Source organism: Macaca nemestrina, chromosome 10, assembly GCF_043159975.1.
Source record: "Macaca nemestrina isolate mMacNem1 chromosome 10, mMacNem.hap1, whole genome shotgun sequence".
NCBI classification, from domain to species: domain Eukaryota; kingdom Metazoa; phylum Chordata; class Mammalia; order Primates; family Cercopithecidae; genus Macaca; species Macaca nemestrina.
Genome location: NC_092134.1, coordinates 1,267,037 through 1,290,908, shown reverse-complemented (window position 1 = coordinate 1,290,908; position 23,872 = coordinate 1,267,037). Strand labels below are relative to the sequence as shown.

General features: G+C 50.0%; 1 protein-coding gene across 5 annotated transcripts in view; it reads left to right on the top strand.

The window, feature by feature from the left end:
* Window positions 1-22,771, top strand: part of SFSWA (splicing factor SWAP) — a 92,973-nt gene extending 70,202 nt beyond the window's left edge. For 4 of the 5 annotated variants that reach the window (XM_011756286.3, XM_011756285.3, XM_011756288.3 and 1 more), the window contains 5 exons: window positions 17-282; window positions 9,696-9,821; window positions 20,233-20,406; window positions 22,064-22,136; window positions 22,458-22,771. In XM_011756286.3, the coding sequence (XP_011754588.1) occupies window positions 17-282; window positions 9,696-9,821; window positions 20,233-20,406; window positions 22,064-22,136; window positions 22,458-22,523 (705 nt within the window). In that variant the 3' untranslated portion in view covers window positions 22,524-22,771. Of the gene's footprint in view, window positions 1-16; window positions 283-8,300; window positions 8,457-9,695; window positions 9,822-20,232; window positions 20,407-22,063; window positions 22,137-22,457 lie in introns of all 5 variants that reach the window. The other variant, XM_011756289.3, reaches the window with a different exon arrangement.
* Window positions 22,772-23,872: the final 1,101 nt, after the last annotated feature.

Genomic DNA, 23,872 nt, shown 5'->3' with positions numbered 1-23,872 from the left:
TCCCTTTTATTCTTAGGAACCCAGCACTACGCCCTGCCCTCTACTGACTGGAGGCAGACCTCTGCCTACGTTAGAAGTTAAACCACCCGATAGGCCTTCGAGCAAAAGCAAAGATCCACCGAGAGAAGAAGAGAAAGAAAAGAAAAAGAAAAAGCACAAAAAAAGATCTCGAACAAGATCGCGTTCTCCCAAGTACCATTCGTCATCCAAGTCCAGGTCTAGATCACACTCAAAAGCAAAGCATTCTCTTCCCAGTGCCTATCGGACAGTGCGGCGGTCGAGGTGGGTGTGCAGGGGGCAGCACCTCTGGTGCCTTCGTGACCCCTGTGTCCTTCACAGGATACCCAGTAGAGCTAGGTAGAAAGTTTAGAATCAGTGCCACTCTCATTGAGCAGACGTGTGTATGCGTGTGCTCGTGTGCCCTGCAAGTCCAAATAAGATCTTTTTTGGTTTTTTGTTTGTTTTGTAGTTAACTTTTGTTTGTTTTTTGAGACAGAGTTTTGTTCTTGTTGCCCAGGCTGGAATGCAGTGGTGCGATCTTGGCTCACTGCAACCTCCGCCTCCCGGGTTCAAGTGATTCTCTTGCCTCAGCCTCCTGAGTAGCTGGGATTACAGGCGCCCACCACTATGCCAGGCTAATTTTTGTATTTTTAGTAGAGATGGGGTTTCACCATGTTGGCCAGGCTGGTCTTAAACTCCTGACCTCAGGTTACCCACCCACCTTGGCCTCCCAGAGTGCTGGGATTACAGGCCTGAGCCACCGCGCAGGCCTATACTTAACTACTGCCAGGTTTTTAAAAATTGGTTTGTTTAAATTCTAATGGTCCTGGAAGTAAGCCTACCAGGACCTTGATTCACAGGGTGGTGTGCTGGGGGGGTCTTTTGTTTTATTTGTGTAAGTGAAGTTTCCCATGCTAATTTCTCTCAAATGTGTAAAGTTGCAAGACAGGAGAACTCTTTAGCACTGGTTTTGGGTTTGGATTCCCTGCTCTGCACATACACTCACCGGTGCCACACTCTGCACATACTTCATGTGGCACCGGTGAGCATGTGTGCAGAGTGGGTGTGAAGAGGGCGGCGCGGGTGAGCGTGTGTGAAGAGGGCAGTGTGGGTGTGTGTGAAGAGGACCGGCAGGTGTGTGTGTGAAGAGGGCAGCACGGGTGAGCGTGTGTGAAGAGGGCGGCGCAGGTGAGTGTGTGTGAAGAGGGCCTGCGGGTGTGTGTGAAGAGGACGGCACGGGTGAGCATGTGTGAAGAGGGGGCACGGGTGTGTGTGTGTGAAGAGGGTGGCGCGGGTGTGTGTGTGCGAAGAGGGTGGCGCGGGTGTGTGTGTGTGAAGAGGGCCGACGGGTGTGTGTGAAGAGGGCAGTGCCGGTGTGTGTGCGAAGAGGGTGGCGCGGGTGTGTGTGTGCGAAGAGGGTGGCGCGGGTGTGTGTGTGTGAAGAGGGCCGACGGGTGTGTGTGAAGAGGGCAGTGCCGGTGTGTGTGCGAAGAGGGTGGCGCGGGTGTGTGTGTGTGAAGAGGGTGGCACGGGTGTGTGTGAAGAGGGCCGACGGGTGTGTATGAAGAGGGCAGTGCCGGTGTGTGTGAAGAGGGCCTGCGGGTGTGTGTGAAGAGGACAGCACAGGTGAGCGTGTGTGAAGAGGGGGCACGGGTGTGTGTGTGTGAAGAGGGTGCCGCGGGTGTGTGTGAAGAGGGCGGCGCGGGTGTGTGTGTGTGTGTGAAGAGGGTGGCGTGGGTGTGTGTGAAGAGGGCAGTGTGGGTGTGTGTGAAGAGGGCGGCACGGGTGTGTGTGTGTGAAGAGGGTGGCGCGGGCGTGTGTGAAGAGGGCTGACGGGTGTGTGTGAAGAGGGCAGTGCGAGTGTGTGTGTGTGAAGAGGGCGGTGCGGGTGTGTGTGAAGAGGACGGTGCAGGTGGGTGTGAAGAGGGTGGCACAGGTGTGTGTGAAGAGGGCGGCGCCGGTGCACACTGTTTCCTCTCCACGCTCCTTCCGGAAGTCACTATTAAACCAAAGGCCTTCCTGGTGAGGAGCCAGTTTTTCAGAAAGCAGGTTAACATTTCTGGGAGCAGAAATTAAAAATGTAAAAACATTTAAGAGTCACAGAATTTACATCTTGGTGAAAACCATTTTTTAAAAACAAAACAGTGGCCGGCCTGTGGGAGGCTGGCACAGCTTGCTGTGTTTTCAGGGCCCCGTTACACCTCGGGTTGTTGCTGAGCACTGACTGGCTCTCTCGGTTTCTGTAGTGCGGCACTGACTGTGCTTGTCTAGTTTTTCTTCTGGAATTGCTGTTAGCTCTTACGTTTCCATGGGAAAAATACAGATGCCTTGGGCGCTCTGTGGGCTTTTTAAGTATAATTTTACACATTTGCCTCTCTGAATATATCCTAAAAACAATATGCTTTATTTATTTGTTTGTTTGTTTATTTATTTATTTAGAGACGGAGTTTTTGCTTTTGTTTCCCAGGCTGGTCTGCAATGGCGTGATCTCGGCTCACTGCAACCTCTGCCTCCCAGGGTTCTAGTGATTCTCCTGCCTCAGCCTCCCAAGTAGCTGGGATTACAGGCATGCGCCACCACGCCCAACTAATTTTGTTTTTTTAGTAGAGATGGGGTTTCACCATATTGGCCAGGCTGGTCTCTCTCTCTCCTGACCTCAGGTGATCCACCCATCTCGGCCTCCCACAGTGCTGGGGTTACAGGCACGAGCCACCACGCCCAGCCTGCTTTCTTTATTTTTACCGCAGCCAACACTTAAAGTTTGACAGGCATTTACACTGACTTCTCTGCAGTGAAATTGGATTTGACTCTATGATAAATCAGTTTGATCTTTCACTCTGCATTTTTGCGAGTGTTTTAAATGTTTCATCACTTCATACCCTTATACACACAAAAAAGAAACCTTGCTATTTTCTAATCAAATGGACAGTTTTGCTAACATATCTTCAATTTCTGAAGGCTCCCAGGAGCTTATATATCAAAGCTTTTTAAAAATTTCTCATTTGAGGCCAGGCACAATGGCTCACACCTGTAATTCCAGTGCTTTAGGAAGCCAAGATGAGAGGATTACTTTGAGGCCTGGAATTCGAGACAAGCTTTGGCAACACAGTGAAGACCTATCTCTACAAAATTTTTTCTTTTTTTTTGAGACGGAGTCTCCCTCTGTTGCCCAGGCTGGAGTGCAGTGGCCGGATCTCAGCTCACTGCAAGCTCCACCTCCCGGGTTTACGCCATTCTCCTACCTCAGCCTCCCGAGTATACAAAATATTTTTTAAAATTAGGCAGGCGTGGCAGTGCGTGCTTCAAACTCCTGAGCTCAAGCGTAGAGTCTGATGTGGGGGGATTGCTTGAGCAGAGCTCAGGAGTTTGAGGCTGCAGTGAGCTATGATCACACCACTGCACTCCAGCCGGGATGACAGAGCGGGACCCTGCCTCTACATGCAATTAAGTGAAGATTAAAATAAAAAATTTCCCACTTGAAAATATTTCTTATGACATTACATAGCTGAAGACAGGCATAAACAAGCCCTCCTAGTGACCAGATGCAGTAAAATTCTTCCCAGTTTTCCTTTTCTACAGGCTCCAAAGAAAGCATAATTCCTTCCTAAATCCCAAGCCTTGGGGCCGATCCTTGTAACAGCTGTTCGTGGTTCTTTAGTGTAAGAAATTAGCTCAGCTTTCACGTGGGGAGTTTTTGCAAACACAGTGGATGCGGCATCTGATATTTCCAGGTCTCCTACCATTCACTTCTAAGGACAGATGATGCCGTGGCCGCCAGCTTTTCCCATATTGGTGTATTCAGAGCTGAAAGGCTTCACCTCACACTTGGAATTTCAGGTTTCTAGGCTGTGCCTCCTTTTTGTTCACTAGACTATAGGAGAAAAGGTCATTTTACATCTTACTTGAGTGATTTGTTTTAGAATAGATTTAGAGTTACATATTTTTGAATAATGTACTTTAGAATAGCTTTAGTAGCATATTACTTTATATAAAAATATATCTTTATATTATTTTTATGGATTCATTGCTGACAAGTCCAAGAAGCCAAACCCTACTCATTTGTTTGTAACTTTCAGTTAAAAGAAAAAATTAAGGTAAAAATTACCTGAGTATGGTTTCTACTGTGATGGTAGGCTACCAATTTTAATTTGACCTACATTTAAAATGTTTTACAGTGTCAACAGAGCAAAGTGTTTTCAGAACACTCAAATTTTTAATTAATCTCCATGGCTGAAGAGGTAGTATCTACATACTTTTAGTTAATTTTAGTTAAATAACTGATTAGAAAGCATTCAATTTTGCAACTGAGACAAAATATGAAGGCAAAGTGCACGTTTATTATAAAATGAAAATAAGAGTATTATAAAACAAAACCTTCCAGGTGTTGGATTGTTGAGCAAGTTCTACCGTAGGTGCTGAACCCTGGCAGTTGTTTCCTCCACAGGGCCAAGGACATGGCTGGGTGCAGAGACCAGCAGTGCGGGCCAAGGGCAGGCTGGGTGCAGAGACCAGCAGTGCGGGCCAAGGGCAGGCTGGGTGCAGAGACCAGCAGTGTCGTGGGTTCTGGAGTCCAAGGACATGACTTAAACAAGCTAGTCAAGCCCCAGATGCTTGGGAGGCAGAGGCAGGAGGATCCTTTGAGCCCAGGAGTTCGAATCTAGCCTGATGGACATGTTCTCTATGACAAAAGAAGAAGAAGAAGCTGATGGTTTCTCACCATAACCTTTTCTTGTGGAATTCTGCCTCAGCTCTTCTGGGAACAGGGAGTGTGTGTTTTTTTGAGTAGGATTGCATTTTTCTAAACTGGCTGCAAACCTGCGTCCTCCATCCAAGCTCTGCCAGCAATAATCATTTCCAGGGATCCAAGTGGCCTTAAAAATGCAAGTTAGAAATGGGAGGGGTGGTGGTCTCCTCAGTCATATGAATTATTGGAGTATAAAAGATAACTAAATTTTAACCAAAGTATTGAAAGTGCTGCCGGGCACGGTGGCTCACGCCTGTAATCCCAGCACTTTGGGAGGCCGAGGCGGGCGGATCACAAGGTCAGGAGATCGAGACCACGGTGAAACCCCGTCTCTACTAAAAATACAAAAAATTAGCCGGGCGCGGTTGTGGGCGCCTGTAGTCCCAGCTACTCGGGAGGCTGAGGCAGGAGAATGGCGTGAACCCAGGAGGCGGAGCTTGCAGTGAGCCGAGATCGCGCCACTGCATTCCAGCCTGGGCGACAGAGCGAGACTCCGTCTCAAAAAAAAAAAAAAAAAGAAAGTGTTAATGCGGTTGTTATCAGATAGAATAAACTGTTAACAAACATAGCCTCCACTCAGAATGGATCAGACTTGTCACCTGGGCCTGAACAGACCTAATTGATCATTTTTAATGACTGCTGCCAGCCCACAGTAGAATACCACAGTTGTTAATATTTCTAATTGTGGTAGGATGCTATGTGGAATATGTTTTTTGTATATATTAAATTACTAAAGTTCTATGTAAAATACAGAAAGTTAAGATTAGAAAGCTTTCTTACAGCACAATGAATATTTATTTAATGGCCATACTGTTCCTGTGGTTGAAGTCCCATTTATTTAGTATGTCTAAGTTATAGGTGACTTTGGATCTCCAAAGACAAATTAGACATGTAAAAATCTTTAGTTTTGGGAAATCACTATGTTACTTCTCAAAAAGTATACTAGTTACGACCAGGTAGTATTTAGTGTCTTTTATATCAACATTGAGGTTGGCACAGTGGCTCACGCCTATAATCCCATCTCTGTGGGAGGCCGATGCAGGTGGATCACCTGAGGTCAAGAGTTTAAGACTAGCCTGGCCAACATGGTAAAACCCCACCACTACTAAAACTACAAAAAACCAGGTGTGGTGGTGGGCGCCTGTAATCCCACCTACTCGGGAGGCTGAGGCAGGAGAATCGCTTGAACCCAGGAGGTGGAGGTTGCAGTGAGCCAAGATTGTGTCACTGCAGTCCAGCCTGGGCAACAGAGCAAGACTCCATCTTAAAAAAAAAATTAAAATACTTTTGTTGTCTTGTTTTCTGTTTTCATTTGTATTTTGATATCGTATCTGGTTCTCTATCTTAATGGAATGAAGAAGTACTCATGCAGTTCATTTAAAACCTAAAATTAAATTTTAATAAGTATCAGTTTGAAACTAAGTTTATTTTTAAAACTTTTGCTAAGATGGTCTCTTGTGTTCATTTACTTATCTAAATACATCTTCAGAGTTAGGCTGGGCTTCTGGGAGTTCTAGATAGATCTCTGCATGTTATCATTTTAAGATATCTTCTAGTGTAGAGACCTATATGATAAAAACATATTTCTGGCTGGGTACGGTGGCTCACGCCTGTAATCCCAGCACTTTGGGAGGCCGAGGTGGGCAGATCACAAGGTCGAGAGATCGAGACCATCCTGGCGAACACTGTGAAACCCTGCCTCTACTAAAAATACAAAAAATTAGCCGGGTGTGGCAGCGTGCGCCTGTAGTCCCAGCTACTCAGGAGGCTGAGGCAGGAGAATGGCAAGAACCCGGGAGGTGGAGCTTATAGTGAGCCGAGATTGCGCCACTGCACTCCAGCCTGGGCGACAGAGCGAGACTCCGTCTCAAAAAATATATATAAAAAATATATATATAATCTATTTATTTGTAGAAATTAGCTTCCTAAATACTTGGGGTTGGTGAAGGAGACTGGGGATGGATTTGGAAGACTTTTCTTAGGAGTCTTGTTTAGCATTCAGAAGGGACTCAGGCAACATTGGGTTTCGACTTTAGGTTGAAAGTTGTGGCTCCTCATTGCCCTTTTTACCCACGATAAACTGCATAGCAAATCAGTCAAAGCGATGACTCATCTCCTAATCCTGCTCCTTAAAGGAGGAAACCAGATGCTTGCAGTTTCGCGAGTGGCAGTGTTGATCATGCTCAGGTGAGGACCGTCTTCCCATCACTTGCAAAGTGAATCAAAGTGAATCATAGCCAGACACAGATAAGACCAGAGGGTATCTGCACTGAGCAGTCCAGGAAGGAGGGGAGCTGCAGCGGCTGTCACTGGGCTGGGGACATGAGGAGGAATTGCATGTGAAATCAGATCCAGTTTCAACTTGAGAAAAATTAAGCCCCGGGAGCTGCTGGTAGAGCCCAGATCTTGCTGCTGAGTCATCTGCAGAGATTATTCCGGGAGCTGCTGGAAGTTCCAGCTGTGGCAGAGCCAGACCCTTGCTGCTAAGTCGTCTGCACAGATTATTCCGTGACTGAAATGCCGTGGGTAGGGACGCGAATGGAGGAAGTGGAGTAGATGAAATGGTTACATGTCGGAGAAGAGAGGCTATTTATAAATATGACCACTGTCATTCAGATAAAATATCTGGAGTTTTGTCATTGAAAAAAGTCTCATTATGTTTCTTTTTTTTTTTTTTTTTTTTTTTTTTTTTGAGACGGAGTCTCGTCGCCCGGGCTGGAGTGCAGTGGCCGGATCTCAGCTCACTGCAAGCTCCGCCTCCCAGGTTTACGCCATTCTCCTGCCTCAGCCTCCCGAATAGCTGGGACTACAGGCGCCCGCCACCTCACCCGGCTAGTTTTTTTTTTTTTGTATTTTTTTTTTTTAGTAGAGACGGGGTTTCACCGTGTTAGCCAGGATGGTCTCAATCTCCTGACCTCGTGATCCGCCCGCCTCGGCCTCCCAAAGTGCTGGGATTACAGGCTTGAGCCACCGCGCCCGGCCTATGTTTCTATTTGAAAGCAAACCATTATGCTTTTTTAAGAAAAAAAAAACAAAACTGAGTCACGTTATGCTTGAAAGTGTTTAATTCAGACCATTTCATCTTTAAGAAGGCCTCTGGTCACATTATATGGATGATTTGCTTATAAAATGGAATTCCTGTTTCTTGCACTATGTTGTGGTATCAATATGAGAAGCCTAATTAGCAGAATAAAAGCATTAAAGCTTCTTTAGCTAAAGTCAAACTTAGAGAATTGTCTAATGGTATGTAACCCCCTCATTCTGAGATGGGCGTTTTCCCCCGATAACTTGAAAATCTACTGGTAACAGCCATTTCCCTTTAAAGAAGTCTATTACTAATAGCCACTACAAATGGTATTGTATTTCAAACTTATGAATTTGCAGGCCTTACAAACTAACTTATTTTTCCTGATTATTGAGTTTATTGTAGAATTCTACGTGTAAGCATTCCCTAGCCGCTATAGCTTTGAATAAGCAGAGCTTTTTTCAGAGTTCTGGTAGCGCCCAGCCCAGCACCTTTTATTCTGAGTGTGAAGTGCGTGCCTCCGTGTCCCAGAGCCTCAGCCTCCCCAGGGATGCTGCGCGCGGAGCCCTGTCAGAGCAGCGTGTCAGTGACAGCGGCAGCCCAGCCAGGAAGTTATCAGCCAGCCTCGGCCACCAGCAGATTTGACTCCGCGAGTTCTTTTGAGGGAAAACCTGGTAAAATGTCAAGGTGTCTAACTGACCTCGCCTTTATCGTCTGTTCTGTAAATCTTAGGAAAGGTCTGGAAAAAAAATCAAAACCATTCTGTCAGTTAAAGGATGGCCACTCCCGGCTCTCCAGGATGCCGGGGGCTGAGTGATCCCGAGCTGATCTGCAGAAGCATAGCCTGTGGCGTGTGCGGTTTATTGTCATGAAAATGATTCAGTGTAGAACTTTTTCAAATGGCAAAATCAGACCACTCTTCTTATATTGTTTTGAATGAGTTGTCATGGAAACAAAATGGAAATAAATGGAGTTTTTTTTTCCAGATTTGTGCTCATTGCAGGTCTTCCCAAAATAGTAGCTTTCCTGAATGAACAAAGAACTAAAACGAAGGTCCCAACTCATCGCTACGGGGCCTCCACTAAGGAGCATCACCCTGGAGGGGCGCGGGTCTCAGGGTCCTCGTGGCCACGTGTGCGTTGTATCACCACAGGAGAGAAATTAGTCCTTTCCAGGCACATGAGGAGGAGGAGGAGTCAGTGTTCATGGGTGGCTTTGCATCTGTGAAATCTCATAAACTTAAGTTAGCCGAAACTGTCGTAAGACTGGCATTTCCGAATTGGATCGAAGGTTTCAGGCTTCATGCCAGTGCCCCACAGCCTGTTTCTGAGTGTCTGTGCTGAGAGGCTGTAAGATTAGTGTGAACAGGAGAAATTTCCAGGTAGGCCTCTAGCTTCATTACCGTTGAGTTTCTTCTTGCTGTTACTCAGACAGGTAGACCCGATTCGCTAGAGTCTGATTTGCCTTTTCTTACCTCATGCTGGTAGAAACGTCAGTGAGCTGAAATGTATAGGGAGATAAAATGGGCAAAGGCAGGAGGAAGGAAGAGAAAGCGGCAGCCTGAGGTGGTCATAAATTGCATACTCAGACCATGGCTTGTGGGGAATTGGTTGCCATTGACCATTTGAAGCAGCTCCAGCCTCCACGCCAGTTGTATATTGGTTAAAAGTTTATCCTTGGTGTGATAAGTGTGTGGAACGAGAGAGAGACCATCTCTGCCTCTGAGATGGGATTCGGGGTTTCAGTTCGTTGTCGGTAGAGTAGTGGAGCTCGGCGGGGGTTCTCTGAAGCCTCAGGGTCTACACGGGCACCATCCTGAGGAGCAGCCTCTGCAGACAGGGCCTGATCTCTGCCAAGGCAGTCGGAAGCATGACACGTCCCGCCAGCCAGGCCACAGAACTGAATGCTGCCTCCTCCTCTGTCCAGGTCCCGCTCCCGGTCCCCTCGGAGGAGAGCCCACTCCCCTGAGAGACGGAGAGAAGAGAGGAGTGTGCCCACTGCCTACCGCGTGAGCAGCAGCCCTGGGGCCAGCAGGAAGCGGACCCGCTCCAGGTAGGCCACTGGGTGTGCGCACAGGTGCCGGATGCGGGCCAGGTTTCCCTGGGCGGAAAGGGCGTCTGAAGGTCGGGTATCTGTGAGCAGAGCTGTGGGTGACCAGAGGGAGGTGCTGAGTCCCTCCCCGTGGCGTGGCCATCCCTGTTGACACTTGATCACACTGAGCTCCTGTGTCTGGTGGGCGGGGCTCACTTACCCCCCAGGGCTCTGCGTGGCCTGGCTTTGTGTCCAGCTTTCCACTGTGCTGGTACCTTGACTGGGTCCACATGCAGCTGCTGCCCCTCTACCTGCTGGTGGAGAGGACAGGAAGGCACAAACATAAGGAAAATGCAAGCTTCCGGTCGCAAAGCCTCCTGGTCTCAAGGACAGTCACCGTAGTTGCCTGGGTGCTGTGTGACTGTGACCATAGCCCAGGCTGGAGCTCCCAGGAGAGGCCACAGAGTCCTGTTGGGGCCTAGAGGGCAAGGAGCATCCATCCCTTACCTCTTGACCACTAAGGAGAACCTGTCTTGGTTGGAGCAGGAGATGGAGGGAGGTTGGCGTTCATGTTTATCAAGCGGAAGCGCCAGCCGTGGTACCTAGCAGGGCCTCTGACAGCCCAGGGTGCCACAGGCTCACCTCTCACTCAGTGCCTGGCACTAAGTAGAGGTTCCACCTTTCACTTCAGGAAATACATCCACCATCTGTCCTCTCGCCCTGGCTTCCAGTAGCTGTGGACGGCCACCTCCATTGGTGCCGCCAGTGAGCACCGCCCTCTCGACCATGAGGGTGCCATCTCACGAGCGCCTCCTCTGGTTCTCACCCACTGATGTCACCACCCAGTGCCTTGCATGGGCCAGCCCTGCATTTCCACTCTTTCCAAGCACAAGGAGCTTGTTTTGTGTCCCCACATGGAGTTTGTGCAGCCTCCTGGCTGTGTGGGTGGACCGTGTCTGCGTCTGGAGCCACACAGAGAAGGATGGAGCGTTGCACATCGTAGCCTTGAGTTTCTTAACACGGTTCTGCTAAGTGCATGGGGGTCAAGACACTCAGGGTCCCAGAGCCTTCCAGAGGACGAGCCTTACATTGCCAGGATCACCCACACACTGGGACCCTCCTGCTCCTGGGACAGATGGCCCCAGCCGTCACCCACACTGCCCAGCCGCAAGGCATACCCTAGGCAGAGAGCCGCAGCAGGTCCTCCCCACAGCACCCTGGGCAAGAAGACGCTGCTGCAGTTGGCCAAGTACCACAGTTCCCTCCGTTGACAAGATATGATTTTTTCTTAAAACAGAAAAATTAGCAAAAGAACTATAAAGCAGATAGATACTAGCAAATGTTTCATGTACAACTGGCTCTGTTTATAAATTACATTTTGTTCCTTAGTAATCCTACACTGAGCGTTCATGTCTACTCTCATACAATCTGATGAAAATTAAAATGTTAGAATCCATCCCTTAAACAAGTAATTTCACATCAGAAATTCACCATCACCTTTGGTATATGTGAAGGGCATGGTTAGAAATTAATTCCTTCTGTCTCAACAGAAGAGGCCTTCACATTAACCTTTGCTTTAAGAGAGAGCTTGTGGGAGCAAGTAGCGATCGTATCTGTAAGTAGCAGCGTCCTGACGGCCAGCCAGCACACTCAGACGCCAGACTCACGTGAGCGGCTCATATTCTCACCGAGCGCTAACAGGTCACACAAGAGAAGCGAAGCGTTAGACTCGGTGCAGAGCTGAGCCCTGAGCTACCCTGCCTGGATAGACGGAATTAAACCTGCAAACCTAACTCTGTGGAGTGTTAAACTGTGATTCACTAGGAACTCAATAGAGGTGAATATGTCGGTAATTACTGGTCAGTTTTGTAGTTGTAATTATAAGCCCCCAGTTAGTCTATAAATCCAGAATATGGATTTGGTTTTGTTTTCTTTGGGGGGTGGTTTTTTTTTTTTTTTGAGACAGGGTTTCACTCTGTTTTGGAGCGCAGTAGTGTAATCACAGCTTCTGCTTCTGCTTCCTGGGCTCAAGCCATCCTCCCACCTCAGCCTCCTGAGTTGCTGGGACCACAGGCTCCCACCACCGTGCCTGGCTGGCTGCTCTCAAGCTCCTGGCCGCAAGTGATCAACCTGCCTCAACCTTCAGAAGTGTTGGGATTGCAGGCATGAGCCACCGTGCCTGGTACAGAATATGTTTTATTAGCAATCATATTAATCCTACAGCCAGGCTGTGTCCCCGTCTCAGAGTGGGCATCCACTTCCTTGCCGTGGTGCAGTGCACGTAATCAGCTACCGAGTTGCTGTCACTTTAATGCTGGGACAGCACCAGACCAGACCCGGGGATATGCCCACTACCCAGATTTGAATTTTTTTCTTTTTATTTGAGATAGGGTCTCACTCCCATTGCCCAGGCTGGAGATTGCCCAGGCTAGAGTGCAGTGGCACGATCTCAGCTTACTGCGGCCTCAACCTCCTGGGTTCAACTGATCCTCCCACCTCAGCCTCCTCTGTCGCTGGGACTACAGGCACATGGAACCATGCCCAGCTAATTTTTTGTATTTTTAGTAGAGATAAGGTTTTGTCGTGTTGCCCAGGATGGTCTCAAAATCCTGAGCTCAAACAATCTGCCTACCTCAGCCTCCCAAAGTGCTGGCATAAACCACTGTGCCCGGCCCTGATGGGTCATTTCTGTAAACTGATTATAGCCTGATTCTTTCACTGACTTCTTTGAAAATGTTTTTAACTTACAGGAAAGTGTTTAAAATAGTACAATGGGGCCAGGCTCAGTAGCTCACACCTATAATCCCAGCACTTCAAGGCCAAGATAGGAGGATCACTTGAGCTCAGGAGTTGGAGGCTGTAGTATGCACTGTGATCGTGCCTGTGAATAGCCACTGCACCCCCTACCTGGCCAACAGAGTGAAACCCTCTCTTTCAAAAACAGTTGTACAATAAACACCCATATGCATAAAATCTGTAGCTCAGTTCCACAAGAGCTGACATTTTGCCACATTTGCTTTCTCTCTCTCTCCCTTCCCATCGCACCCATCCCATCCACTCCCATCCCGCCCTCCTTTGTTCGTGTGTGTATTTCATGACCTTCACATTCCTGAAAATTCCAGGCCAGCTCTACTATAGATGGTCCCACAATCGGGCTTCGTCTTGCTGTGCCCCGTGGCTGGGTTCAGGGCGCATGTTTTGGCTGCGCAGGCGACGTTGCGTAGCTTCCCACTGCACCACCGATCAGCAGACACAGGAGTGTCCGCTCGTCCCATCATTCATGATGCTGAGTTTGATCACTTGATTAAGGCTGCATCTGCCCCTTCATCTCCCCACCAGCGAGGAATCCAGGAGGTGACACTGTGAGCAGCACGGCTCTGCTGCTCCCAGCAGCTCTCTCCTCATTTGTCTCAGCATACGTCAGGCAGGGTGGCCCTGCCTGAATCAGCTCTTACACTGCTGACTGCCAAATAGTGACTTTCTCCCTCTCTTCTTCCTTCTGTGTTTATTAGCTGAAGACCCTGCCCTTTTGTTGAAATCTCACCATGGACTCAGGAGCATTTTTGGTTTTGATTTTTGATTTGTTGTGTGATAATCCCATTGCTATTATTATTCTATTAGATGGTGACATGGTCTCCAATTTGGCCAGTGGCAACCCTTTCAAGTCAGTTCTGTTCTTTTGACACCTCCCATGGTTCTTTGTGTTCTTGCTTTTGGTACAGGAAATTCCAGGTTTACTGGGCATTTTCCCTGTTCCAGCCCTGGAATCTGCCATTTCTTCAAGGACCTCTGGTTCCTTTTAGTGAATATTTGGAAAACCAGATGTGGACGTATTGAGGAATTTTTAGGAGTAAAATTTGGTACTATGTGGATATATATAAAACAACATTCATGAAAGTTACTTTGAGTACGTCATAGAAGTGTTTTTCAGCCAGGCACAATGGCGGGCACCTACAGCCGCAGCTACTTGGAGGGCTGAGTGGATCGCTTGAGCCTAGGAGTTCACACCCAGGGCTTTCCACAAGAATATTGACCAAATCTTACAGTAGCACACTTCAACAAGATGTCCCAGTTATCTTATTGTAGCAAATACAATGAATGATTAGTTACAGGTTTTCCCCATTGAGTTTCTAGTACTTAACACTGCACAAGGCACATGGACAGCTATTTGTTGAGTGAGTGAATGGGAGTTTACTGCTGCAGTAAAGATCTTTCTTTATCCATGAAATGTTAATTCAAGGTAGACTTTGCTAACTGAAGGATGCATAACTTAATTCCCTAGAGCAACCACTAAAAACAAAAATGTAGCTAAAAAGCCAATAGAAGATATAAAGTAGGATTCTAGATGCTTTCTTAAATTCATGAAACAGCAGAAAAGGGCAGGTGGGGGAAAGAACAAATGGGACAAATAAAAAACAAGATTGTAGGCTTAAAACCATTGTAAAATAATTACATTAAATGTAAGAAGACTAAAGACTAGTTAAAAGGCAGTGATTGTAGAGTGGATTACAGAGCAAGACCTGGCCTGGCGCGGTGGCTCACACCTGTAATCCCAGCACTTTGGGAGGCCGAGTGCACTTTGACCAGCCTGGCCAATATGGCAAAACCCCGTCTCTACTAAAAATATAAAAATTAGCCAGGTGTGGTGGCACATACCTGTAATCCCAGCTACTTGGGAGGCTGAGGCAGGAGAATTGCTTGAACCTGGGAGGCGGAGGCTGCAGTGAGCCAATATGGTGCCACTGCACTCCAGCCTGGATGACAAAGTGAGACTCTTACCTCAAAAAAAAAAAAAAAAAAAAACTTTTCCACCAAACTCCAGGCCCAGATGGCTTCACCAGTGAATTCTAACATTCAAGAAAGGAGGGGCCGGGCGTGGTGTTTCATGCCTGTAATCCCAGCACTTCGGGAGGCTGAGGCGGGCAGATCACAAAGTCAGGAGTTTGAGACCAGTCTGGCCAACATAGTGAAACTTCATCTCTACTAAAAGTACAAAAAATTAGCTGGGTGTGGTAGCGTGCGTCTGTAATCCTAGCTACTCAGGAGGCTGAGGCCGGAGAATCACTTGAACTTGGGAGGTGGAGGTTGCAGTGAGCCGAGATTGCGCTCCAGCCCAGGTGACAGTGCAAGACTCCGTCTCAGAAAACAAAAAAAAAGAAAGAAGGGGTACTCTATTTAAAAAAATAGATGAGGGAACACTTCCCATCTCATCTCTTGAGTCCATCATCTCTCATACCTAAGACAGATAAAGATTCTGTGTTTGGGGAAAGGTGTGCACGTGCACCCGTTTCTGTTCACGACCAGTACTGTCTGCGCACATCTGTGTTCACAGACCAGTGCTGTGTGTGCGCGCGTGTGTGTTCACAGATAGGTACTGTGTGCACGCACATGTGTGTTCACAGAACAGTGCTGTGTGTGCACGTGTGTATTCACACATCAGTACTGGTGCGCATGCATGTGTGTTTACAGACCAGTGCTCTGTGTGTGCACGTGTATTCACAGATTGTACTGTGTGTGTGCACGTGTGTGTTCATAGACCAGTGCTGTGTGTGCATGTGTGTGTTCACATACCAGTGCTGTATGTGCACATGTGTTCACAGATCGGTACTGTGTGTGTGCATGTGTGTGTTCACAGATCAGTACTGGTGCGCATGCATGCATGTCCACAGACCAGTGCTGTGTGCACGTGTGTGTTCACAGACCAGTGCTGTGTGTGCGTGCGTGTGTTCACAGACCAGTGCTGTGTGTGCGTACGTGTGTGTGTTCACAGACCAGTGCTGTGTGTACACACACACGTATATGTTTCCAGACTAGGACTCTCAAGAACATAGATGCAAAAATACTTCATAAAATATTAGCCAACTAAGTATTACTGAGATGCCTGTTCTCCACAAGTTGGTGCAGAGATGCAGTGCAGTCCCACTCAGAGCTCCCATGGCTTGTCTAGAAATTGGCACAAACTCCGAAGCATGTGTGGAAATGCAGATGACCTGGGAGAGCCGAAACAGCCTCCTTGACAAAGAGCAAGATTTCAAGACTTACCAGAAAGCTGCCGTGACCAAGGCAGTGTGGCCTCAGCATGAGGATACAGCAGAACAGTGGGATGGAATAGAAAGTGCAGAAAAAATTCATCACCCAAAGGGCAGGGGGCTGGGGCCACAGCCACAGTGATTCAGTGATGGAAAAAAGAAAGGAAAGTGTTGTTTTTTTTTTTTAAAGAGACAGGGTCTCACTCGGTCGCCCAAGCTGGAGTGCAGCAGTGGTGGGATCTCGGCTCGGCTCAGCTCGGCTGACTGCAGCCTCCTGGGCTCAAGGAATCCTTCTGCCTCTGCTGGGACCACAGGCACACGCCACCATGCCTGGCTAATTTTTATTATTATTTTAGAGACGGGGTCTCGCTATGTTGCCCAGGCTGATGTTGAACCCCTAGGCTCAAGCAGTCCTCCTGCCGTGGCCTCCCAGAATACTGTGGCTGCAGGCGTGAGCCCCAGTGCCCAGCCGGGAAAGTCTTTCCGGCAAAACTTGCATGGACAGCCGGACACCGGAACGGGAAAGGTGCGGCGCACACCATCTGCAAAATTTAATTCAGGTCGGATCAGACTGTTAGGCTTTTTGAAGAAAACACAGAGTATGTTCATGAATTTGAGGGTGGCAGAGATTCCTTAAGATGTGGAAAACCCTCTTGATAAGAGGAAAAAATCAATTAGACTTCATTGAAGTGTAAAAACTTCTCTCAAAAGGCACAGTGAAGAAGATGAATAGGCAGGCCGCAGGTTTTGCGGCGTGTATCTCTTGACAAAAGCCTGTGTCAGTACCAAAGAGACAAAGGACCCAATTAAGAAGGGGGCAGATGACGCCAGCCGACTTCACAAAAGGATCTACTGAAATAGCCAGTAAGCACATGGAAAGATGTGGAACGGCATGAGTCAGCAGTCAGGGCCGTGCTGATGAAGCCAGTGAGACAGGACTGGACGGGAATCGCCCGTCCCAGAAAACCGGGACGGGCTCTGGGGAGAGTGGGCACAGGCCCAGCGGCTGCACTCTCAGACACTGGGTTGGGAAATATTTGCAGTTTCTTGTAAAGTTAAGTATACACCTACTCCCTCACCCAGCTGTCCTGTTCCTCGCTGTGACCTCCTCTGTAGGTCAACACTGGACCAAAAACACTTTGATTGATAATTGCCGAAAACTGGAAACAACCAAATCTCTATTAACAGGAGAATTAATCAACAGACGATGGTAGCGTCCTGTCATGTAATACTATTCATAGGTGAAAGAAACACATTGAGGATCACCCTGCATCATGGAGGACTCTCAGACATGCTTTGCTAAGCAAAAGAAGCCAGACACAGGGCAGGTGTGGTGGTTCACACCTGTAATCCCAGCACTTTGAGAGGCCAAGGCAGGAGGATTGCTTGAGCCCAGGATTTCCAGGCTTTTTTTTTTTTAAGTAGAGACCCCCATCTCTACTTAAAAAAAAAACGTTTGTGGTGGCGTCTGCCTGTCGTCGCAGCTACTTGGGAGGCTGAGGCAAGAGGATCACTGGAGCCTGGGAGGTCAAGGCTACAGTGAGCAGGGATTGTGCCCCTGCACTCCAGCTTGAGCAACAGGGAAACTGTCTGAGAAACAACAGAAAACCAAGAAGCCAAACCAGCGAACAAATACAGGCATAGTGTGGGGTTCATTTCCATAGAGCTTTAAGCTGTGCCCTAGAAATCAGAGCAGTGGGGAGCGCTCAGGGTGGAGAAGGTATAGATGAAGTGGCATTGAGGAACTTTCTGGAAGGAAGAGACACCCCTGCGTGGATAGGGCCCAGGTGTCAGGGTGTGCGCACTTGCCAGCACCGAGGACATCGTTTCACCCAATGGCACCTTAGTGCTTTAAAAAAATGAATGAGTTACTTCATTCCTTCAGCAAGGGCTTAGATCAGATTGTAGCAGAATTGAGCCAGTTTACAGTTAAGGATTAGTAACCTGCTTTTTGTTCATTATGCAGCCACATAAACTCAGCTGGATTTCGAGAGTAAGTCATTTCGGACACATGTCACATGCTGGTATATATTTTATTTATTTGCTGCTTCCTTTGAAATCCTGGCATGTATTCATAGACAAAAATTTCACAAAACATTTTGCAATTTAGAAAAATGACTCTTGTGTACAGATCCCACATGGGCGTATTGAACAGTAAGAGCAACATCTCCATTTACAACATTTTGTCCTCACTGGGCACGTCAGGCAGGCTTCCAGAAGATGCCAGGTCATCTGTCCGGGCCCAGCTCACCAGGGACAGCCCCTCCAGCAACTGGATTTAAGCTGCCAGCCAGCACCGCCTCTGGCAGGTCCTGCCTTGTTTGAATGGAGCTGGGTGGGAGTGCCCCAGGCCTGGCGCTGCTGCTTTAGGTCACTTCATTGGCCCCAACACAGTCTGCTCATGCCCAGAACCACACAAGGGAGCCCGGACAGAAACGCTCAGTCCCCCTCTGCATATCGGGGCTGTCCCTACCAGGGCATGCTGTGGCCCCTCCTCCCACAGCTCTGTCTGAGCTCTGCAGGGCCATGCACAGTGGGGTCCGAGAGATGGGTAGAGGGTATGGCCCCTTGATGGGGGTCTGCACCCCAGACTGTGAGCACAGCCCCAGCCATTAAGCAAGAATGTTCCAGATCTTGGGGGTTGGCACAAAAGAAATGCATGAAGTCGGGAGACCCTGATGAGGGGCAGGGCTTGGGGTAACTGGGCCTGTGCACAGACCCTGGGGGTCTCCCTGGAAGACAGAAGAGGCCAGGCTGGGAAGGGGCTTCGTGGCACGCAGAATCATAAGGGAGGCCAGACGCTTGCAAGCTGTGCAGATAGCAACCCCAGGAGAGTCAGACACCAGCAGAGAACCACGGTTCCCCCTTCAGGTTGGCAGATTGAGCAGTTCGGGTCCACCTGGATAGCGAGGGTGAGGCTGAGCCAGGAGGCCTCTGGCAGCTTCTGCGGCAGCGGACCCCGCAGCCCTACTCCTAGGATCTGTCCTGTCCAGGCCCCAGCAAGCAGGACAGGAGGGAGGGAGGGAAGGAAGGAAGGAAATCCTGTCCAGGCACCAGCAAGCAGGACAGGAGGGAAGGAGGGAGGGAAGGAAGGAGGGAGGTGGGGGAAGGATAGAGGAGGAAAGGAAGGAAGGAAGGAGATCCTGTCCAGGCCCCAGCAAGCAGGACAGGAGGGAGGGAGGAGGGGAAGGAAGGAAGGAGGGAGGGGAAGGATGGGGAGGGAGGGAAGGAAGGAAGGAAGGAAATCAGTGATGCAAATGACCCATGCAAAGACTCTCCAAGAAACTCTGTACTCAGGGCCCAGAAGCGCAGGCTGCAGCGTCTGTTACAGATGAATTCTGAAAGATGCCAGGTAGGGCACCTCAGGGCTTGGAGGGCCTCATGGGAAGGGCTCAGGCCTGTCTGCCTTTACCAAGTACGTGTTCACTCTCAAGTGTTTGTAGAGGAGTGGCCAAGAGGGCCACGTGGCTCAGGTGTGGAAAGGAGCTAGACCAGGCGGAAGCCAAAGGGTCGGCCTCTACAGGCAGGAGAGAAGGATGGTCTAAGGGCAGGTGCAGGCCGGAATGTCTGGCAAGCATTTCTGGTATGGGATTGTCAGTTTGGTGATGTGGACTCTGGGAGGCAAGAGGACAGGGAACGACAGCAGTCAGAGCTGAGCTGCTGCCCACAGAGCAGGCTCCACTGCCCAGAGGCTAAGCAGCATCACCAAGCGGCGGGCAACTGGCAGGTCAGAAAGAAGCACCGCTCCGGCCTGGACAACAGAGTGAGACCCCATCTCTTCAGAAAAAGGAAGCAGCAGCACCAGAAGCTGCGCCCCTAGCCTCAACTGTCTGAGAGGCTGAGGCAGGAGGTTGCTTGAGGTCAGGAGGTGAAGGCTGCAGTGAGCTGTGATGGCACCACTCTCTCCAGCCTGGATAGCAGCGTGAAACCCTGTCCGCTTTTTTAAAAAAAGGAACGCTAAACTTCGATGTATTGATACTTTAATAATTTCCTGTATCATTTTGGAAATTTTTATTGATGAAACGTAGCGGCAAAGCTCTGTGAACTGCCTATGGTTGCTTATCTTACGTATTTTGCATGTGAATAAAATGCTGGTTGCATCTTAAATACCACAAGTATTTTACTTGAGGTCCTAAACTGGGACAAAGCTTCTTCCAGGGAGACCATAGTCTTCAGTGTGCTGGGTGGCTTTTGTTAAACCCATGGATCGATTTGCCGCGTTGCAGTTATCAGTTCAGTGAAATAAGTTGCTTTAAGAAAAATTCATGTGTTTGGAATGGTTCCATCCCTGAATTGTGCCTTGACGAACTCTTACCCAAAAACTGGCTCAGGTCCGAGCTTCTCCCTTTGTGCTCTGCCTTTAAACCAAAGGTCCATCTCTCACAGAAACACTTGCCTTTCAGAAGTCCCCACGAGAAGAAGAAGAAGAGGCGGTCCCGGTCGCGGACCAAGTCCAAGGCCAGGTCTCAGTCGGTGTCACCCAGCAAGCAGGCAGCTCCCCGGCCCGCGGCCCCCTCGGCCCACTCGGCCAGCGTCTCCCCTGTGGAGAGTCGGGGCTCCAGCCAGGAACGCTCCAGGTAACCCCTGTCCTCCAGCGGCTCTCTTTGGGGAAGGGCAAGGGGTGGCCGGCAGGACTCTCCCTCCCTCCCTGAGTCCCTGCCTGTGTCCTGGGGGGCACCAGCCACGAAGCCAACCACACTCCCTGTAGCAAGGAAGTCCCCCAGACGCGGCTTCTCACGATCCATGAGCTCTCAGAGGAGTAGGTCCTGTACTGGGGAGACCCTCCTGCAGAGCCCAGGAGTGGAGCAGTCCACTTCAAGCAGTCCGGGTGTCACACACGTGCCTGATGCTCACCAGGCATACTGGGCTCTGCAGTGACCAGTAGACCTGGAACTGTCAGCAGCTCCCCAGGCTGCCATGGCTGGAGCAGGTCCCCAGGCTGCAACGGCCGGGGCCAGATGACGCCAACCTGTTGCTGGGCATCACACCTGGGCAGCAGCACAGATGTGGCATCCCAGTCCTGGGCTAGGTGATAATGACTTCAAGTCAGACACCCTCCACTGCCCAGGCACCCACACCCTGGAGGGACCAGAGGGCGGCATCTGGGAACAGCCGCTCCCTTTAAACTGATTGCTTCCGTAAATGTGAATCATGGGACGTGCGACTCTTCCATTCAGGTGGCAGAGGCCTCAGCTCATTTGAGATGGATCCGAATCTCTTAAGAGGTGGCAACTTTAGAGCTAAAATGTCAATCGGGCCGGGCACCGTGGCTCATACCTGTGATCCCAGCACTTTGGGAGGCCAGGGTGGGAATTTGAGACCAGTCTGGACAACATGGCAGGACCTTGTCTCTACTAAAAATAGGTGGCATGCATCTGCAATCCCAGCTACTCAGGAGGCTAAGGCGAGAGGATTGCTTGAGCCCAGGAGGTGGAGGCTGCAGTGAGCCGTGACGGCGCCACTGCACGTCAGCCTGGGTGACAGAGAGAGACCCTGTCTCTGAAAATGTGATAATGGCCAAATGCACATCAGTGCGGGAGGCTGAGCATCGCTGGGGGGCAGGGGTGCTGGCTCCCCACACAGACGCCTTGTGCACAGGCCGAGGGCACCCACTCAAGGCCATGGTTCTGGGAGGGCTCCACTGTTCTGCTGCATCTTTCCTTTCTTTGTTTCTTTTTTCCTTTGTGTTTAAGGTAATTTTATATGAAAATTTTTTTTTAGTTAGATTGCAGTTTGTACACATTTCAGATGCGTGTAACAGCATGTTTATGAAGCCTGTTTTTATTGAAGGATATGCTCACGCCTATAATCCCAGCACTTTGGGAGGCCTAGGTGGGTGGATCACCTGAGGTCAGGAGCTGGAGACCAGCCTGGCCAATATGGTGAAACCCTGTCTCTACTAAAAATACAAAAATTAGCCGGGCGTGGTGGCGCACTCCTGCAATCCCAGCTACTCGGGAGGCTGAGGCAGGAAAATCACTTGAATCCTGGAGGCAGAGGTGCAGTGAGCTGAGAACCTGCCATTGCCCTCCAGCCTGGGCGACAGAGTGAAACTCTTGTCTGGGGGGGAAAAAAAAAAAAGGATACTGGAAGCAGATGCAGTGGGCTCTTCTCAGTCCTCGAGCTGGGGTTTGGAGGTGGAGATGCTGTTCGCTGGCCTTGGCTCAGCGTCTTCACACGGTGGTAAGCTCTGCTCTCTCTCTCTCTCTCTCTCTCTCTCTCTCTCTGCATCAGGGGAGTCTCTCAGGAAAAAGAAGCCCAGATCTCTTCAGCAATCGTTTCTTCCGTGCAGAGCAAAATCACTCAGGTCAGTGGGCGTGCCCCCTCCCACTCCCAGCCTTTCATCAAGGGGCCTCGGATTTTCTTTTGCTAATTTTCATTCCCTGTCTCTCCCGTCATCGACACCAGCACGGGACAGGGATCTCAGGCAAAATGCCGCAGGCCCTGGGTGAGGCCGAGGGCAAAGCCGTGTGGCCCGCACCATACACAGCCAGGCTCCTCCGCCACCCCCACTGTGCTAGAAGCACTGTCTTTGGTCTTGACCACCAGCTCGTTGATGAATTTCTTCACCGCATGGATTGTCTGGCCAGGTCTTCACAGGTTCTCCTCTGTGTCTCGCCCTGCACAGGATCTCATGGCCAAAGTCAGAGCGATGCTTGCAGCTTCCAAAAACCTGCAAACCAGCGCCTCCTGAGACGGGGCCAGCGGAGGCAGAGCTGGGAGGCTGCGTGGGCTTCTGGGCAGGCTCACGCAGACGCTGGCCACACCATCCACCTGGCCGCCTCCGTGGACCCTCGGTGGCTTTTGTAAATTAATTTTTGATGACATTTTCAGTTTTAAGATTTCTGACCAGCAGTCTCTTACCTGTATATTTGTAAATATATCATGTTTCTGTGAAAATGTATTATGAAATAAAATGGGAGGAAACACCTTTTCTAGCTAGACCCTGGCGTGGTTTCTTCCTTCTCTCCTTGGTTGGCTTCTGGGTCTGTTTGACTGTTTGTCATCTATTATACGTGTGGTCATGGAGGTGTGGCGGGGACAGATGGGCAGCGCTGGGCCTCCCTGTCCTGGGCCCCCAGCCCTCTGACAGCAGCCGCTGGACTCCCTTCCCCATCCCATGCCTCCTGCGATCACCGCACGCCCCTTCCCAGGCCGTCAGCTCCCCGTGGGCGTGTGTCCCTGCCGGCACCCATGCTGCAGCTGCTGGACAGGCCCTCCCTGCGCGGTGGCACACAGCAGGGGAGCAGCCCGGCCCCACGGCCCCGCGCTGAGCACCGCGTCACCACACGGAGCACCGCGTCCTCGCGCCAAGCACCGCGTGTTGCCTTAAGCGCTGGCTGCTTGCTCCTGGTGCCTTTCCTGACGTGCGGATGCCCGGGACTCCACTGCAGCCTTTGGCCGCCCCAGTGGAAACATAATTTGTGTGTAGCTGAGGGTCCGGCCACCTGGAGTTGGGGCTCATAAGGTCCTTACACCAGAAATGAGGATTTGCTGCTTGTCTGCTGCAGTCAGGTCACAGTGATAGTTTGGTCCCCACAGGAAGGAAACTCCCTGGCGTTCACTTAAACCCCTGCTGTGCCGAGGTCGTTCCATTTTCAGTTCTGCCAATTTACCAAAACCCAGAAAGGGAATTACACTTTTTCCTCCTTATGGCACTTGGGGTCCAGACACTGCCTGCCACAAAGGCCAGTGTGGGTGAGGTGAGGCAGGGCAAACTGGAGCAGGTGGGTGCGTGGGGCCAGGCACACACACAGGCACAGGCCCCACAGCTGCCCACAACGACTCGGAAATGCCACAGGCCCTGGACGAGGCAGAGAGCAAAGCCGTGTGGCCTGCACCCTGCACAGCCAGGCTCCTCTGCCACCCCCACCCCCACGGTCCCATATACCTGGTTCCTCTCACAAGCGGTGGCTGACTTTATGTAGCACTCTAGGCGTCTCCTGATGTGTTGGTTTCTGAGATGACGTCCCGCGGGGCCCCCCGCCCCCGCCCACGGCTTGCAGTAGCCGTCCATCCCACAGACGCTCATCGGCCCCCTGC